General features: G+C 43.3%; 2 protein-coding genes across 16 annotated transcripts in view; both read left to right on the top strand.

The window, feature by feature from the left end:
* The window catches only part of ehmt1b (euchromatic histone lysine methyltransferase 1b), a 32,373-nt gene extending 25,805 nt beyond the window's left edge, over positions 1-6,568 (top strand). For 5 of the 6 annotated variants that reach the window (XM_089020179.1, XM_089020178.1, XM_089020182.1 and 2 more), the window contains 7 exons: positions 1,338-1,482; positions 1,580-1,657; positions 1,731-1,846; positions 4,256-4,342; positions 4,445-4,523; positions 4,705-4,880; positions 5,648-6,568. In XM_089020179.1, coding sequence (XP_088876305.1) covers positions 1,338-1,482; positions 1,580-1,657; positions 1,731-1,846; positions 4,256-4,342; positions 4,445-4,523; positions 4,705-4,880; positions 5,648-5,837 — 871 coding nt within the window. In that variant the 3' untranslated portion in view covers positions 5,838-6,568. Of the gene's footprint in view, positions 1-1,337; positions 1,483-1,579; positions 1,658-1,730; positions 1,847-4,255; positions 4,343-4,444; positions 4,524-4,704; positions 4,881-5,647 lie in introns of those variants that run through there. The other variant, XR_016118240.1, reaches the window with a different exon arrangement.
* A 258-nt stretch (positions 6,569-6,826) lies between these two features.
* Positions 6,827-16,525, top strand: part of cacna1bb (calcium voltage-gated channel subunit alpha1 Bb) — a 117,150-nt gene continuing 107,451 nt past the window's right edge. For 4 of the 10 annotated variants that reach the window (XM_089020167.1, XM_089020169.1, XM_089020170.1 and 1 more), the window contains exons 1-5: positions 6,900-7,098; positions 7,392-7,647; positions 9,576-9,863; positions 13,200-13,305; positions 15,052-15,191. In XM_089020167.1, coding sequence (XP_088876293.1) covers positions 7,038-7,098; positions 7,392-7,647; positions 9,576-9,863; positions 13,200-13,305; positions 15,052-15,191 — 851 coding nt within the window. In that variant the 5' untranslated portion in view covers positions 6,900-7,037. Of the gene's footprint in view, positions 7,099-7,391; positions 7,648-9,405; positions 9,864-13,091; positions 13,306-15,051; positions 15,192-16,525 lie in introns of those variants that run through there. The other 6 variants (XM_089020173.1, XM_089020175.1, XM_089020172.1 and 3 more) reach the window with 6 other exon arrangements.

Here is a 16,525-nt window from a genome sequence, read left to right as displayed (position 1 = left end):
CCATAAAACAATTTTCTACTTTCTAATTTTCTAAGCCTTAAAACTACACAAAATATACATTATTTTATGTATAATAAATGTCCTATGGTATTATAATTAAAGAAATAAACTGTACTGTATAATGTAGTCGTTTTATTTACCTTTGTGATGGTCGTTGATGGCTTGATGGAATGGAGTGGCCGCTTTCCTCAGCATGAAACACTTCTTTCGCTATCTTGAGGAATGATCCCTTGTCACCTACAAGGTGACAAGGGATCTCTGCGATCATTTTACCGAATTCCTCATCAATTGTGTTCTGTTTAGTTGGGTTGATAGCTTTTTGCATCAAGTGTACAGATGGCTTGTGCGGGTTATTTGTGGAGCCTGATTGATGGGATATTTTCACCTTGCAGTCTACACTCTGCCTTTGAACTGTCAAAGTTGAAACGAGTCAAAATGTCACTGTTTTCTATCCATTTTCTCACTCTCTGTCGTCTGTCTCCTCAATGTTTTAACCCCCCCCCCCCCCCCCCCCCACAATGCTGTGTTCTTGACCAATTGCGTGGCTTTAACCGAAGACTGGGGGTGGGGAATAGAAGACCAAAAAAAGTCGACTGCCATTTCCTTGTTAGGGGAACGGGCTCGTTCGCGAACGACACATCACTCATTGTGGCACTCCGTGTGTATCCCGAACAATAGTTTGTATGCCAAGGTTAAATTTTCATAAATTTAGCGTTCATAAACTGAACAGTTCATAAGCCAAGGGGTTCGTAAACCGAGGTATCACTGTATAATGTTTATACAAATATGAATGATATTACAGTGAAAAAAAAAATATTTAGAAGGTAGTTAGAAGCAAAGTCAATATTTTGATTCATTTTCAGCCCCCCCCCCCACGCCACCCTCAAAAAAAAGCTCGTCATCATGAGGTGTGGGGATGGACCATCACTTGAGCTATCTGGCTATCTGGTTATCTAGCTGGCTATCTGGCTGGCTACCTAGCTAGCTAGCTATTTGCTAAATATTAGCTATCTAACTAGCTAGCTAGCTATCGATTAGTTATCTATTAGCTAACTTTCTATCTATTTGAGTTATTCGGGGTTGAGTGAACGCTGGCGCATGTGGCTGCCGCTGCTCACCCACAGAAAAACTGTGACTGTGACTCTGACTGTAAAGTGACCTTGAAAGTTTTGAAAGGCGCTTATAAATGAAATGTATTATTATTATTGTGTTATTGTGATGAAGACAGTGCCAGAACGATGGGGGGCAGGGGGGGGGGGCTTTGCTTTGTCCAGCACACTGCCAAATCGGCCAATATTGCACGCGTACTTTTAATTTCTTAATTTTTTTTTGTGCAGCGACATTGCCCTGGGCCAGGAGAACGTCCCCCTTCCCTGCGTCAATGCCGTCGACGGCGAACCTTACCCGGACGACTACAAGTACGTCCTGGAAAACTGCGTCACTTCCCCCATGAACATTGATCGAAACATCACACACTTGCAGGTAAAAATATACAAAATGGTGCCCGTCCAATCCAAGCGTTGTCAAAAGGCCGCTTTCTCTTGATTGCTTGCTTGCTTGCTTTCCTTGACGACAACAGTACTGCGTTTGCAAGGAAGACTGTTCGTCAAGCGTCTGCATGTGCGGACAGCTCAGTCTGCGCTGCTGGTATGACGCGGTAAGACGCCACCTTCAATTTCAAATGGACGTTGCGTAGATTCCAAAATGCTTCAGAACTATTTTGCTTTCAGGGCGGTTGTCTTCTACCCGAATTCTGCCACCAGGAGCCCCCGCTGATCTTTGAGTGTAACCACGCCTGTTCCTGTTGGAGGACTTGCAGGAACAGGGTGGTGCAAAATGGACTCAGGTCATTCATACATAAATACCAAAATAAATAAATAAGAACATTTTTAAAAAAGAAATAACAATATAAAAACAATGGATAAAAAATACATTTAAAAAATAAATTAATGTGTAAATAAACTTCAATAGATATATAAACAAGCACATATATCAATAAACAAACATGGATACATACTTACATAAATAAATAAACAAGCGCATAAAAACAAATAAGCACATTAAATGAACGCAAATAAGCATACATATATATCTTAACAAACAAACAAATAAACATGCATAGATACGTAAATGAATAAATAAGCACATAAAATTAAATAAGTGCATAAAGAAATACACGCATCTTCTTCTTTTCCTTTGGGCTTTTCCCTTCAGGGGTCGCCACAGCGAATCAATGTCCTCCATCTATCCCGGATTCGTGCATCCTCTTCTCTCACACCAGCTACCTTCATGTCCTCTTTGACCACATCCATAAACCTCCTCTTCGGTCTTCCTCTCGGTCTCCTGCCTGACAGTTCAAGGCTCAGCATCCTTCTGCCGATATAGTCACTCTCTCTCCTCTGGACATGTCCAAACCATCTCAGTCTTCATTCCTCTCCTTTCCAGGGCATTTCTCCACATCTCTAGTTTCTCCGTCACCTGTTCCCTGTTCTCGCTACAGATCACAATGTCATCTGCAAACATCATGGTCCAAGGAGATTCTTGTCTAACATCGTCTGTCAGCCTGTCCATCACCATAGCAAACAAGAAGGGGCTCAGAGCTGACCCCTGGTGGAGTCCCACTTCCACCTTGTATTCCTCAGTCATACCGACAGAACACCTCACACCTGTCTTACATTCATGATACATGTCTTGCACCGCTCTGACATACTTTTCCGTCACTCCAGACTTCCTCATGCAATGCCACAGCTCTTTGTCGTATGCTTTCTCCAGATCTCCAAAGACACAATGCAATTCCTTCTGACCTTCTCTGTACTTCTCTATCAGCATTCTTAAAGCAAACACTGCATCTGTCATACTCTCTTTTGGCATGAAGCCATACTGCTGCTCACAAATGTTCACTTTATTCCTCTGTAATTAGTACAACTCTGCACATCTCCTTTGTTCTTAAAAATGGGCACGAGTACACTTTGTCTCCCTTCTTCAGGCATCTGTTCACCAAGAAATACACGCATAAAAAAGTAAATTATAAATAAGCGCATAAAGAAATAAAAAGAAGTGCATAAAGCGCATATAAACAAATATGCGCATACAAATTAATAAGCACATTAAAGGCTGCCACTGCTCACCCACCAAAAAGCTGATCCTGTGACTGTAAAGTGACCTTGAGTTTTGAAAGGCTCGCTACCTAGCTAGTTATGTAGCTGGCTACGTAGCTAGCTATCTATTTGTTTTCTATTTGCTATCTACCTAGATAGCTATCTATTTGCTATTTATTTGATATCTATTCACTATCTAACTAGCTAGCTGGCTACCAAGCTACCTATCTATTTGCTATCTATTCGCTATCTAATTAACCTGCTAGCTAGCTAGCTATTAGTTAAATATTAGCTAGCTAGCTAACTTTCTATCTATTTGAGTAATTCCGGGTTGAGTGAACGCTGGTGCGTGTGGCTGCCACTGCTCACGCGCAGAAAAACTGATCCTGTGACTGTAAAGTGACCTTGAGTTTTGAAAGGCTCGCTACCTAGCTAGTTATGTAGCTGGCTACGTAGCTAGCTATCTATTTGTTTTCTATTTGCTATCTACCTAGATAGCTATCTATTTGCTATTTATTTGATATCTATTCACTATCTAACTAGCTAGCTGGCTACCAAGCTACCTATCTATTTGCTATCTATTCGCTATCTAATTAACCTGCTAGCTAGCTAGCTATTAGTTAAATATTAGCTAGCTAGCTAACTTTCTATATATTTGAGTTATTCCGGGTTGAGTGAACGCTGGTGCGTGTGGCTGCCACTGCTCACGCGCAGAAAAACTGATCCTGTGACTGTAAAGTGACCTTGAGTTTTGAAAGGCGCTTAGAAATGGATTATTATTTTGATAAAGAAATAAACATAAATAAGCATAAATACATATTGAAACAAACAAACAAATCAACATGCAGAGATACACAAATGAATAAATAAGCACATAAAATAAATATGTGCAGCAAGAAATAAGTGCATAAAAAAATAAAATAATAAACGCATAAAGAAATGAAATAATAAATAATCGCATAAAGAAAAAAAGGAGTGCATAAATAAATAGATTGATTAATCACATAATCAATTGATTAATTAATCAATTAATGATTTAATCAATCAATTGATGAATTAATGGATGAATGACTTAAATTGGCAACCAGAAACGATGTACGTGCCTGAAAGCAACAGGAGAGAAAAAAAACCAAGCAATAACACGTGATGTTACCCAGGACGAGACTGGAGCTCTTTCGGACCACCAAGAAGGGCTGGGGGGTCCGAGCGCTACAGGACATCCCGCAAGGCACCTTTGTATGCCAGTAAGTCATTGGATCCATCCAGAGCGCGGCTCGTTGCGACGGTCGCAATATTTGCGCTGTGGCGTTGGCATGCCAGCGAGGTTGACCGCCGCTTGTCGACAGGTACGTCGGCGAGATCATCTCCGAAGCCGAAGCTGATATGAGGCAAAATGATGCTTACCTCTTCAGTTTGGATGACAAGGTACGCTCGCTCAATTCACATTTATCCTTTTGGGGGAAAAAAAAAAACAAACTCAACAAAATGGCTGTCCTGTTTGCTTGACAAAAATCAGGCCATCGTGTCTGACATGACTTTTTTTTTTTTAGTTCTTTCACGAAAAATAAATCACAAATATTTGCCGTAATTGTTGTTGTCCTCTCAGCCTCAAGATGTGTACTGCATCGATGCGCGTTTCTACGGAAACATCAGCCGCTTCTTCAACCACATGTGCGAGCCCAACTTGTTTGCCTGCCGGGTGTTCACCACACACCAGGACCTGCGTTTCCCGCACATTGCCTTCTTCGCTGGTGAAAACATCAAAGCGGGAGAAGAGCTCGGGTAAGATTTTTTTTTTTTTTTTTTTTGCAAATGCCTATAATCCCCTCCCATTCATTCCAATTTGTATTTATTTTCATGGTAAATTAATTGGCGATGTTTTATTGATTTATTTTTGGTGGGGGAATGGTGAATTGAAGGCCCAAGCAGAGTTAGTGCATGGTCCACATGGGGCCCTCGGGCCACTACTTGCCCACCACTCAATTACACTGGTTGATATTATATGAACTTCTTATGATATAATAATAATAATAATACATTTCATTTATAAGCACCTTTCAAAACTCTCAAGGTCACTATTCCCCACAATTTCCCCATTGTGGGATGAATAAAGGTTTTCTGATTCTGATTACAGTCACAGGATAAGTTTTTCTGTGGGTGAGCAGCGGCAGCCACATGCGTCAGCGTTCACTCAACCCGGAATAACTCAAATGAATAAAAAGCTAGCTAGCTAATACACTGCTAATAGATAGCCAGCCAGGTAGCTAACTAATAGATAGCTAGCCAGCTAGCTAGCTAATAGATAGCCAGCCGGCCGACGAGCTAATAGGTAGCTAAGTGGAATGCAATTTTCAAATTGCACAGGCTATAATTTGGAAAGATGAAAAATTTAAAATGTATGGTAATGCCACACAGAAAGGCCTTTTGGGTTGGAATAATATGGAAACGAGATTAAACAAATTAAAAATCCGATGACATCACACGTAGCGAAGCAAATGTGACTTTTGAGTGACTTGATTTGATTTCTTGTTGTAATTGTCGCCTCTCAGATTTAACTACGGCAACCACTTTTGGGAAGTGAAAAGCAAGGCGTTCAGCTGCGAATGCGGCTCCCCCAAGTGCAAGTACTCTTCGGCGGCCATGAGCACGTTGCAGGCGGACAGCACGCCAGAGAGTCGGCAGCATTCCAGTGCCTCCCCCGACACCAGCTCCCCCAACGCCCCCTCCAGCCCCTCATAAACAAACAAAACACATGTTTCCGCTCATGTCGTGTCCCCGACGCCAACCCACGACACTTTTTTTGCCACGATGAACGACAGGCACAATTTGGATCCCTCCCCCTCAAGAATGTTCTGCTCCGGTTTGACACCACACTAAAAAATGGGCGGGGCCCTTCCCCCGCGGGTCAACAAACAGTGACAAGGTGAAAAAAAAAGATTTTGCCGTCGGTTATCAAGAACCATTCCACCAAAATGAGCCTATATGGACATTTAAGTGAGCAGTTCAACAATATTTGAAGAACATTTTGGCCAAAGACAAACCGTGCCAGGATCCGCTCATTTGGATGCAAGCGCAAGACGGCGTTGTCCTATTTTGCTAAGGCAAAAAAAATGTTGAGAGGTGTTAAAATGTCCCCCAATCGACCGAATTTGAACAAAGGAGGAAGAACAAAAATGGTGCTTTTTTCCGTTTCATTTCCAGTTTTGTTCTCGTACTCGTAGTGTAGTTTGTTCGGAAATGGGTTCCACGTTTTTTTTTTTTCTTTTCTTTTCTCGGACATATTTTGAAGCGAAGCGTCGTTAGTGACGTGCGGTTGTGCAAAATGTCAAATTGAAGGAAAAAAAAGTGCAGTTCCATTTGTTTTTCTTTGTCTCTGTTACACATTCATGGACCGTGAAGCAGCATTTCAATTGGTTGTTTTTCAATAAATTTACTACTACTGCATTTCACCTCTTGAAATGCAAAACAAAGATTGCAGATTGCAGCGTTGACTTTTTGAGATGAGAGGTGCTAGATTAGCATTTCCACAGAATGGTACAAAAATGGACTCCAATGGATTGATCATCCCTGACCAATTATCGCCTCAAATTATAATCAGCGAGAAGCAAATCGGCTCCAAAAGGCAAAAAAAAACACCCACATTTTTTTACGCTTTTCAGTTTTTACAAATAGGCTGATGATTTCTCCCTTCCTGGCTACCAAAAACAAGCTTTTGATCACAAAACCCAGAGGAAATTCTCTGCGAAAATTCCCACGATAAGGTCGTCGAAACACGGTGGAGCAGGAAGCTGCCTTTCCGCATTCCAAGTGCTTGTCCGCCGGTGCTGGTCCGCCCGTCCAAGTCAGAAACTTCCCCGCTGGAAAGCCGGAGCCTTCTCCAGACAGAACTTTGGTCCACATACCACCGATTCACTTGTGCTGGTTTCGTTTGGAACGGCGATGAAGAGGAAAGTTCCTCAATCCTCCAAATGGGCAGAAACGCGATCCACTGTGGTTTATGGTAAGTTCTTATTCCGTTGCGCCGTCAAGTCATTTAGTTTTTGCCCCCATTTGTTCATTTGAAAGAAATGTCACTGTTAGAAAATAGTTTTTTGTCTACCTCACCCATACGGAAAAAAATGTCAGTGTCTTAGCTGCATTTGATTTTTATTTACATGTTATCAGCTGTGGGAATTGCTAAAAGCAACTAACCCATTTCGACACAATAACATGTACAAAAAAATGTATTTGGGTCCAAGAATGAATAAAGTGCAAATGATCAGCCACCACTATTGAAATGGTTTTGTTTGTCAGCACTTCGTTCAGCCACGTTGAGCTCATGGCGGATGTTGACCCTTGGGGCCGAGTACGAGGACACCTGGACCCTGTCACGTGACCACCACAAGAGGCGTCCACGGCCGCAGAAGACTTTCCGGGAGGCGTCGGTTGCAGATGTCGAGGCACGGGAGCCTTCGTGGAATCGCCGCAAGACCACGACGACCAGGTATGAAGACGAGGCTTCGTGCAACGTTGAGCAGGAGATGGAGACGAAGCCATCACGGCCGGCCAGGTAAATTCAACTTTCGAACCCAAAAGTGCACTTTCGTAACTCGCCGCGATGTGTCGAATGAACCAGCAGGTGGCGGTCTCGTATAACTTCGTGAACTTCCTTCAATGCTTTTTGCAGCTGCAAATTTGAAACACGTCGTTCGCCGTCAGATTAATGTTGCATTTGCGAGCATCTCTTCCTTTTTTGAAAGCCAACGAATCTCCCGCAGTCGCTCGTGAGATTTACGATGAGGCGAATCTAATGTTATTAGCATCTGCATAAACAGCGTGCAGAAAGCAAATCCCGCTGGCAAATTAATCGAGCTCAATAAAGGACGGCACTGAGTTACTCAACACTATAACGCACTACAATACACCTAGTGTTGTCTCGTCTGTTTCTTATTTTTTATTCATTTATTTGTCATTCTAGCTCATTATTGGGGAGTAGTTTTGCTTTTTTTGAACGTTAGTGTGCCGATGACGAGTTTATATTTGAGTTACTTCCGGGTTGACTGAAGGCTGGCGAGTGTGGCTGCCGCTGCTCACCCGCAGAAAAACTCATCCTCTGACTGTATAGTGTTCTTGACGGTTTTGAAAGGTGCTTATAAATGAAATGTATGATTGTGATGATTATGATCATTATTATTACTTGTAAGATTGGACGCGATTCATGTGTCATTTGTGAACGAACCGGCTGTTAGAGCGGTCCCTTTGAAGTGAACGACTGGAGACGGCTCTTAATAGGGAGCCGCTTATAGGAGCCGATTCAGCAACCCCTTTGGTTAATGTCGCACGTGATTGGTCAAATCCGTGGTAGAACACACACACACACACACACACACACACACACACACACACACACACACACACACACACACACACACACACACACACACACACACACACACACAGGAATATAAATAAAGTCTCATACATTTAAAAATGATATAGTGTATTGGATATGTTTTGTAGTACAGTAAATTAATTTAAGCAGCAACAACAACAAAAAGAAAAAAACTGAGGATATTGTATAATTCATTACGGATCATTTTACGTTATTTTTGATAGTAAATTATGATAGCAACAAACAACCCGAGGAGCCATTTGGGAGCCGAAAGAGCCGGTTCTTTTTGGTGACCTGAGACAAAAGAACCGGCTCTCTAAAAAGAATTGGAATTCCCATCACGATTGGACACAACTGCGGACTCTTACTCGTTTGTCTCGCGTATTTGAATTGACGCACAAAAGGGTGTAGATTGAACACTGCCACCTGGCGGTGGGTCGCCTAATCGTCCTGCTTCCCCCTCCGATGCTCGAAGTTCATCTGTTGTCCGCTCTCCAGTCAGCCAGCAAAACCGATGAAAGGAACTATTACTTGGAGCGAGCGCTCCGTTCGACGATAGGCCCGTTTTGATCACGTGGGCTATTCCACCGGGGGGCCCCCTCCTCCCCACCCCACGCAGGGAGTGATCAAACACAATCCACAGGACAACGCTCGCGTCACATTTGCTCGTGTCATCGTTGAGGAGGGAAGCGCAAGAGGGATTGTTTGAGCGAGCCGAGGCTCCCCATCGACAAATAACCCAAAAAAACCAAGGAGCGACATTTCAACTGGTGTTTGGCCGCCGCCGCGATGCTGACATGATGTGGAGACGTGATTTTCATTCCTCGTGGATGCGGCAGCTGGCTTCAATCAAGTGATCGATTTCTCCCCTTTCTTTCTTTCTTTCTTTTTTTTTTTTTTTTTTGTGTGGAAACTTTTCTATTTGGACGTTTGAAGGAGGATGAATCGACGGAAATAATTGCGCACGAAACACGTTTGAATGCTTGAAACAAGCACAACGACTGCGCCGGTGGTGGACGAAGCGCGTTGTGTTGTGATGCGTCTCTCCTCCATTTCCTCTCCCCAAAACACTTTGGATTTTCCTCGTCGGATCTTTGCGTTCCCAGAATGGCTCGTTTCGCCGAAGATCTGCCCAGCCGCTATGGAGGAAACGGCGGAGGAGGAGCGGGAGGAGGGAGAGGAGCCCCGGGTGCGGGAAGAGGGGGAGCCCGCGGCGGAGGCGCTCAAGGCGGCCACAGGATGTACAAGCAGTCGATGGCCCAAAGGGCCCGCACCATGGCCATTTACAACCCCAACCCCGTCAAGCAAAATTGCTTGACTGTCAACCGCTCCCTCTTCATCTTCCGGGAGGACAACCTGATCAGGAAGTATGCCAAACGCATCACGGAGTGGCCATATCCTTTACGAACGTTGGGGGGAAGGGAAGGGAAGGGAAGGGAAGGCGGGAGGCTTTCATGGAAATCGACAATACATTAATTCCAAGTCAGCTGACTATAAGAATGTTCTTTACACAAAGTCGCCTCTTGCGGTGGGTTAGTTAGTTGGGGGGGGGGGGGGGGGGGGGGTTCTATCTATTCCTTGATTCCGATCCGCGCAACATTGGTCGCACCTGTCGCTCCAGAGCTTATCTCGACGGTGACGAAATAGTAAAAAGGGGCGACGTTAACGAGTCAGAAGACACCCCCCCCACACACACACACTCTCCCAGCATGATGTCATCGGGTCGTGGCTCGAAAGGCGGAAGAAAAGGCAAAACCACGCGAGTTGCAAGCTCTCTCCGTGGTGCTGAAGTCGCCCACGCCGCCTTCCACGCCACGCTGGGAAGGCTACAAGAAAACATGGCCATTCGGTTGACAAATCGTTGGCTTCTCGCCGACTCCAAACAAGCACTAGATAAAAAAATACAAAACATTCTTGTTATTAATGGCGTCTTTTCATGACTTTGCTGCTTTGAAATGTACGTTTCTCCACTGTGAGACAGATAAAGGATAATCTCATTTCACTTCCTTATATAAAAAAAAACACTGAGGAACCCAAAAAATAAACCCTAAATGTATTCGCTAATGAAGATTTCAGAAAAAAAAAAAATCAATTACACGTGCCTAAATTTATTATTCTGTCATCCGCTCGCATTTGGAATTCGTTTTGCCCATTCATTGACTGTATTTTACTACATTATAAGGCGCACCTAAAAGCCTTATGGTGACCATGTGCCTTATAATCCGGTGCACCTTATTTGTGGAAAACATTGAAGGTGCACTTTATAATGCAGTGCACCTTATACACTAGATTTTTTATAGAAATATGGCATTGGTTAAGGTGCGCCTTATTCATTGAAGGTGTGCCCTTAATGCAATGCACTTTATACAGTTAATGGAATTAAAAAAAAGATATCATTCATTGAAGGTATGTCTTATAATGTGGTGCGCCTTATATATGGATTAAAAAAAAAAATCTGTCACTCATCATTGAAGGTGTGCCTTATTTGTTGAAGGTGTGCCTTATAATGCGGTGCGCCTTATGTGGATTTTTTTTACATATGTGATTCGTTGAAGGTGCGCCTTATAGCCCAGAAAATACGATATTTACATACTTTCAAATGTGTTTTTGTGAACCCTTGCAGTGTTTGAAATAACGTCTGCCCGGATGCCCGAGGCGTGCAACTTTTATGCCGGGCGTACAACTTCCAGCCCGGGTGGCCGACAACTTAAAAACAAAACAAAATCAAATCAGACGTTTGCTGTATTCCGATTTCGAAATATTCGTTCGTTTAGAAATGTCAGAATTTCGGTTCGTTTGGCAATTTTTAATTTTCGTTTGTTTGGCAATTGACATACTCGGCAGCCAATCAGAAGCCTGCATGGAATAACTTTGTGCTTTCGGGTGCATTTGCATATCATTTTCAAAAGTAGACACACAGAGAACACAAGAAAAATGGATAAGTGCTGAGGAATCAAGCCAAAACCCAGCCAAAACTAACCCAGCCCAGAAGAGAATCAAAAGAAGTGAACCAAATTTAGGACACTCCAAAACGTAAAGGTACATTGAGAGCATCGTGGAAAGAGGAGTTTACGTGGCTTGCAGCAGACGACGCACTGTGCAACCTGCCGGGAAGTGTACGGACAAACAACAACCGGAGCAAAAGAGCAGCAGCAAAGGATATTGACGAAAAATTAAGCAAGGCAGCATTTGTGGTAGATACATCAATGACTTCATTTTAAAGTGTCGTTCCGTTATATATTGTGATGATCAATCCTTCATACTTTGCAACAATGTTTTGTTTTTTTTTTTGCGATTAGTCGTCTTATTGTGTTTCAAGTTGTGAAAAATGGGGCATGAAACCCATGCTAGCCCCCCCCCCGCGCCCCCCCGGCCCCCCTTGACAGAATTGAACCTGAGTGGGCTTGTTGTGTTTTCCGACATCTTGGCGTAAAGAGCCATTAACGTGTTATTTGCTGGGCTCTCAATAGGAGGCGACCCGTGGGCGATGACCTGGTGAAAAATGGAAGGCGGCCATTGAAAATACTTGGAAATGCTCGACCGTCCGGAAAGATCATCAGCACATGTATAGGGACGCTTGCTTGCTTGCTTGCTTTTTTTCTTTCTGGAAAGCCTTCAACCGAGGCAGGATGGAAGCTTTCTGCTTGGCTGCACTTTCAACGTTTTCAAGGATTCGTCGGCAAATCCGTCGCGTCCGCGTGTTGCGCAATTGGAATAATCACAATTTTGCCACACGAGTCGGAAACTCAATGATAATTTGGGAATTGCGTTTTGAATGGTGTTGTGGCCATCAAAGGATGTTTTTATGTATTAAAAAAAAAAACAAAAAAAACCCTTTCACTCATTGACTGGCAGACGACGTGCAAAAAGGTGGCCACTCCGGTGCCAGGGTTTTTGTCATCATCACTCCAATTCCAGGACCCTCAGAATATTGACTTTTACGACGACATAAACATTCAGTACTGCGCTAGAACCCTTGGACGCTTTTCTTTCATCAGAAAAATAAAGTTAATTCCTAAATGATTTGGGTCTGGAGTTATATGAGCTTGAAATGGGGGCAGCTGTACAAAATACAATACATATTGAAATCGATCGCACTTCAACAACAGCTGAAGCTGGAACAAAGCGTTAACATGGACAAAAGGAAAATACTGCCCCCTTGTGGAAAGGAAACAAATATTGCCAGAGGCCACGGCCAGCACTTTATCGTCACCCAAGCATGAAAAAACAAAACCCAAACAAATTGTTGAATGGCGCTCGACATCATATTTTCAATTCCCGAATAAATTTGGGAATGGCAGTGAATGGGTTAATGGAGTGGCAGCCCGTCCGAAGTTGACATGTTTTCAGCCTTGCCTGTATGGCTTTTCTCCGGGTGCGACAGGTTCCTTGGACATTGCAAAAACACACGCATTAGGTGACAAGTGTCCAAATCAAGGCTCGCAGGCCAAATGTGGCCCACCGCTTCATTTTATTCGGCCCGCGAATGCAAATCAAACTTGTGAAATTCCATGCTAATCTATTGAGCTAGCTAGCTAGCGGGATTTGAACTGTGAATCTGTGGATCTTCCGATTGAACTCAGGGTGTGAAAGGATGGTGGAATGAATGGACTTTTGTCCAGGTGGCGTACTTTGGATTCCATGAGATGCTGTTTGAATGATTGACGTTGTGATGAAACGAACGTCGCTTTGATACGCGAGTGCTCCTTAACCCGCCCTTCCCCCGACACTCCATTTGAATACATGATCTTGGCCACCATCATCGCCAACTGCATCGTCTTGGCCCTGGAGCAGCATCTGCCTGCCAGCGACAAGACGCCCATGTCAGAGCGCCTGGTAAGCGCCGTTGACACTTCGGATAAGGACACCTTTTGCTTGACTGCGGCCCAAACATTATGTGTGTTTTATTAGTTTTTGGGTACCTTTTAATCTCCTCGCTTTAGGTTCAGGCATGGAGCTGATTTAAATCAGCTGCATACAATATAATGTTCCATTTTTATTATTATTAATGTGAAAGTTGGACACTTGAGATGTTTTTGTTTTTAGGTTGCGTAAATATTTGTGCTGATTTTTTACTGTCAGGGGTCCCTTTTTATTTTTTTGCCTTCTGTTCAAATGATTTTGTTGTACCTTGGCTGCAAGAGACACTTTGAAGTTGTTTTTTTCTTTTTCGCATTAATTAATAGTCCGGGCATCAATATTTGTGATGGATTTTGACTTTTTACATCAGACAACAGCATTTCTCCACTGCTTGGGGTCAAGATTTTTTTTTTTTTTTTTTAGGCACTAATTAATACTCCAGGCATAAATATTTGTGGTCAATTTTGACTTTTCTTGTTTTAAGAGAACATGATTTCTCCATTGCTTGGGGTGGTGAAAAGCAGTCATTTTCTTGTCTTTTTTTAAGCATTCATTAATAGCCCCCTGCCACAGGCATGAATACACTATTATTTTTTTTATTTTGATATCAGAGAACATGCTTTCTTGACTGCTTGGGGTGGTGAAAGGCCTCATCTTTTTTATTTATTCTTATTTTTTTTACAAAGCATGAATTAATGCCCCACCTTGACACGGGAATAAATATTGTTATTTTTTTATCATTTATTCATTTAATTTTTTTTAACATCAGAGAACTGCTTGGGGTGGTGAAAGGCCTCATCTTTTTGTATTTCTTTATTTTTTTTTACAATAATAATAATAATAATAATGATAATACATTTCATTCATAAGCGCCTTTCAAACCTCTCAAGGATAGTCACAGGATATTTCTTCTGCGGGTGAGCAGCGGCAGCCACACGCGCCAGTGTTCACTCAACCCGGAATTAACCTAGTAAAAAATAAATAAATTAAAAATAAATGAAATAATACCCACTCTGATAAGGGTATACATATTTTTATGCATTTACTTATCAACATTTTGACATTCTTTCTTGACTGCATGGGGTGGTGAAAGGGCTCATCTTTTTTTTTAAGTATTAAATAATAGACCACCGTGATAAGGGTACACATGTTTTTATTTCTTTATTTACTTATGAACTTCTGTATAATTTATTCATGTCTACATTTTAACATAAGAGAACATGCTTTCTTGACTGCTTGGGCTGGTGAAGTGGCTCATCTTTTTTATGACGTATTTATTGGCTTTTACAAAGAATTAATTAATTAATTAATGTCCCACCTGGAGACTGATAGGACTAACGACACAAATGAGAACTGAACCAGAAGAAGAACAAGATTTAATCTGACAAGATTCATTTCTAATAGACGCAAGAATAAATAAACTGTTATTTTTGATTATTAATTAAATTCCATTTGTTTTACTTCAGAGAACAGTATTTCCTGACTGCTTGGGTTGGTGAAAGGACTGTTTTTTTGTCCTTCTTCTCCATGCCCCTCTTTTCACTTTTGACTTTTCACTTTCTGCTTCATTAAGTGGCGCCCTCGAACACACAACACACACATTTCGAGTTGTTGTTGTTGTTGTTTTATGGCCACCCTCTGACACTCTTGCAGTCTCCCTCAGCCCGCCAGTCTCTCTCTTCTGACTAATTTTGTATTTTTTTTTATCTCCCTCCTCGGCAGGATGACACGGAGCCCTACTTTATCGGAATATTCTGTTTCGAGGCGGCCATTAAGATCATCGCCCTGGGCTTTGCGTTCCACAAAGGCTCGTACCTCCGCAACGGATGGAATGTAATGGACTTTGTGGTCGTTCTCACAGGGTGAGTCCTTTGCCCGCCGGCTGGCCGTCTTGTACGGGTGTCACAGGGTGAGAGCGAGAGAGAGAGAGCGAGAGAGCGAGCGAGCGGAAGCGCCATGAACGCCTGCTCATGGTCCAACGTCCAGGCGTGGCTTAGCTGCCGCCTTCCGTATTCAACAAGTGGCGCGGTTGCAACCTCATCCTTGTGACCTTTCAACTTGAAAGGAAGAAGTTACTTAGCTATCTATTAACTAGTTAGCTTTCTAGCCGAGTTACTTTACTATCAAATTAGCTGTCTATTAGCTAGCTAGCTTTCTATCTGAGTTACTTCCGGGCTGAGTGAACGCTGTCGTGTGTGGCTGCCGCTGCTCACCCACAGAAAAACGCATTCTGTGACTGTAAAGTGAAAGGCGCTTCAAAATTAAATGTATTATTATTATTATTATTTTTTGTTTTTTAATAAAAGTCAATATTGTGTGCGTCCGTGAATTTGCGTGATAATGACAAAAACCCTGGCACTGGAGTGGAGACATTTTTGCACAGCGTCTGGCAGGGAATGAGTTAAAAAAATGTTTTCTGATAAGGTGCGTTGAGAACGAGGGAGTTAAAGAGTCTCGTGGATAACAAACATGAAAGGGCTTCTTCCGATTCCGATTGGCCTTTTGAGAGGCAGCCTTTCCCGCCATATTGACGTGACCTCACATGACCTTTGGGTGACGCCCCGCCCCCCCCAAACATCAGCTCAACAAAAATGTAAGGCTTCCTTTTAACCCGGCCAGAACAATACTCCCACTGTCATCGCCACGGAAACAAAGCCGGGTCAGGCGGGGGCTATTAGTACATGATTCCTCGGGTTGCGTTTGTTTATTCCGAGGGAGGGGGGGGGGGGCTTTAAGTGGACGAGGCCGGACGTGGCGTCGCTTGTGGAGTTCAAAGTTGCCGGGCCCTTTCATGTGCGTCTCGGGCCGCAATGGGGAGCTTCAAAGTGGGCCCACCGAGAGTGCAGAGGTGGGCTGCGTTTTACGACATCCGGCGACATCAATCAACGCCCCCCCCCCCCCCCCCCCCCCCCCCCTTTCAACTATGACCAAATGCGCCACGCGGACGTTTGGGTTTGAAAGGCCAATCAGGCCACTGAGCTTCATATGGTGGTGAAATAGAACCCCCCCCCCTCCCCCCACTTAACCGTTACACAAATGCGTCGCAGGTGTTTTGCGTCCTCTTTCGCAGCTTCCCCGGATGGCTGCGTTATTGATGCATCTCTCAATATGGCGGACGGTCATTGACCTGACAGGCGGCAGCTGCGCGTGGCTGCCGCCTGTTCGGATCAATCGCCAAACAATCTTATCAACGTAT

Source organism: Hippocampus bargibanti, linkage group LG18 (genome assembly GCF_051943395.1).
Source record: "Hippocampus bargibanti isolate YZ-2025 linkage group LG18, ASM5194339v1, whole genome shotgun sequence".
Lineage (NCBI taxonomy): Eukaryota > Metazoa > Chordata > Actinopteri > Syngnathiformes > Syngnathidae > Hippocampus > Hippocampus bargibanti.
Note: the sequence above shows the minus strand (reverse complement) of the source record. Positions and strands in the feature narration are given on the sequence as shown.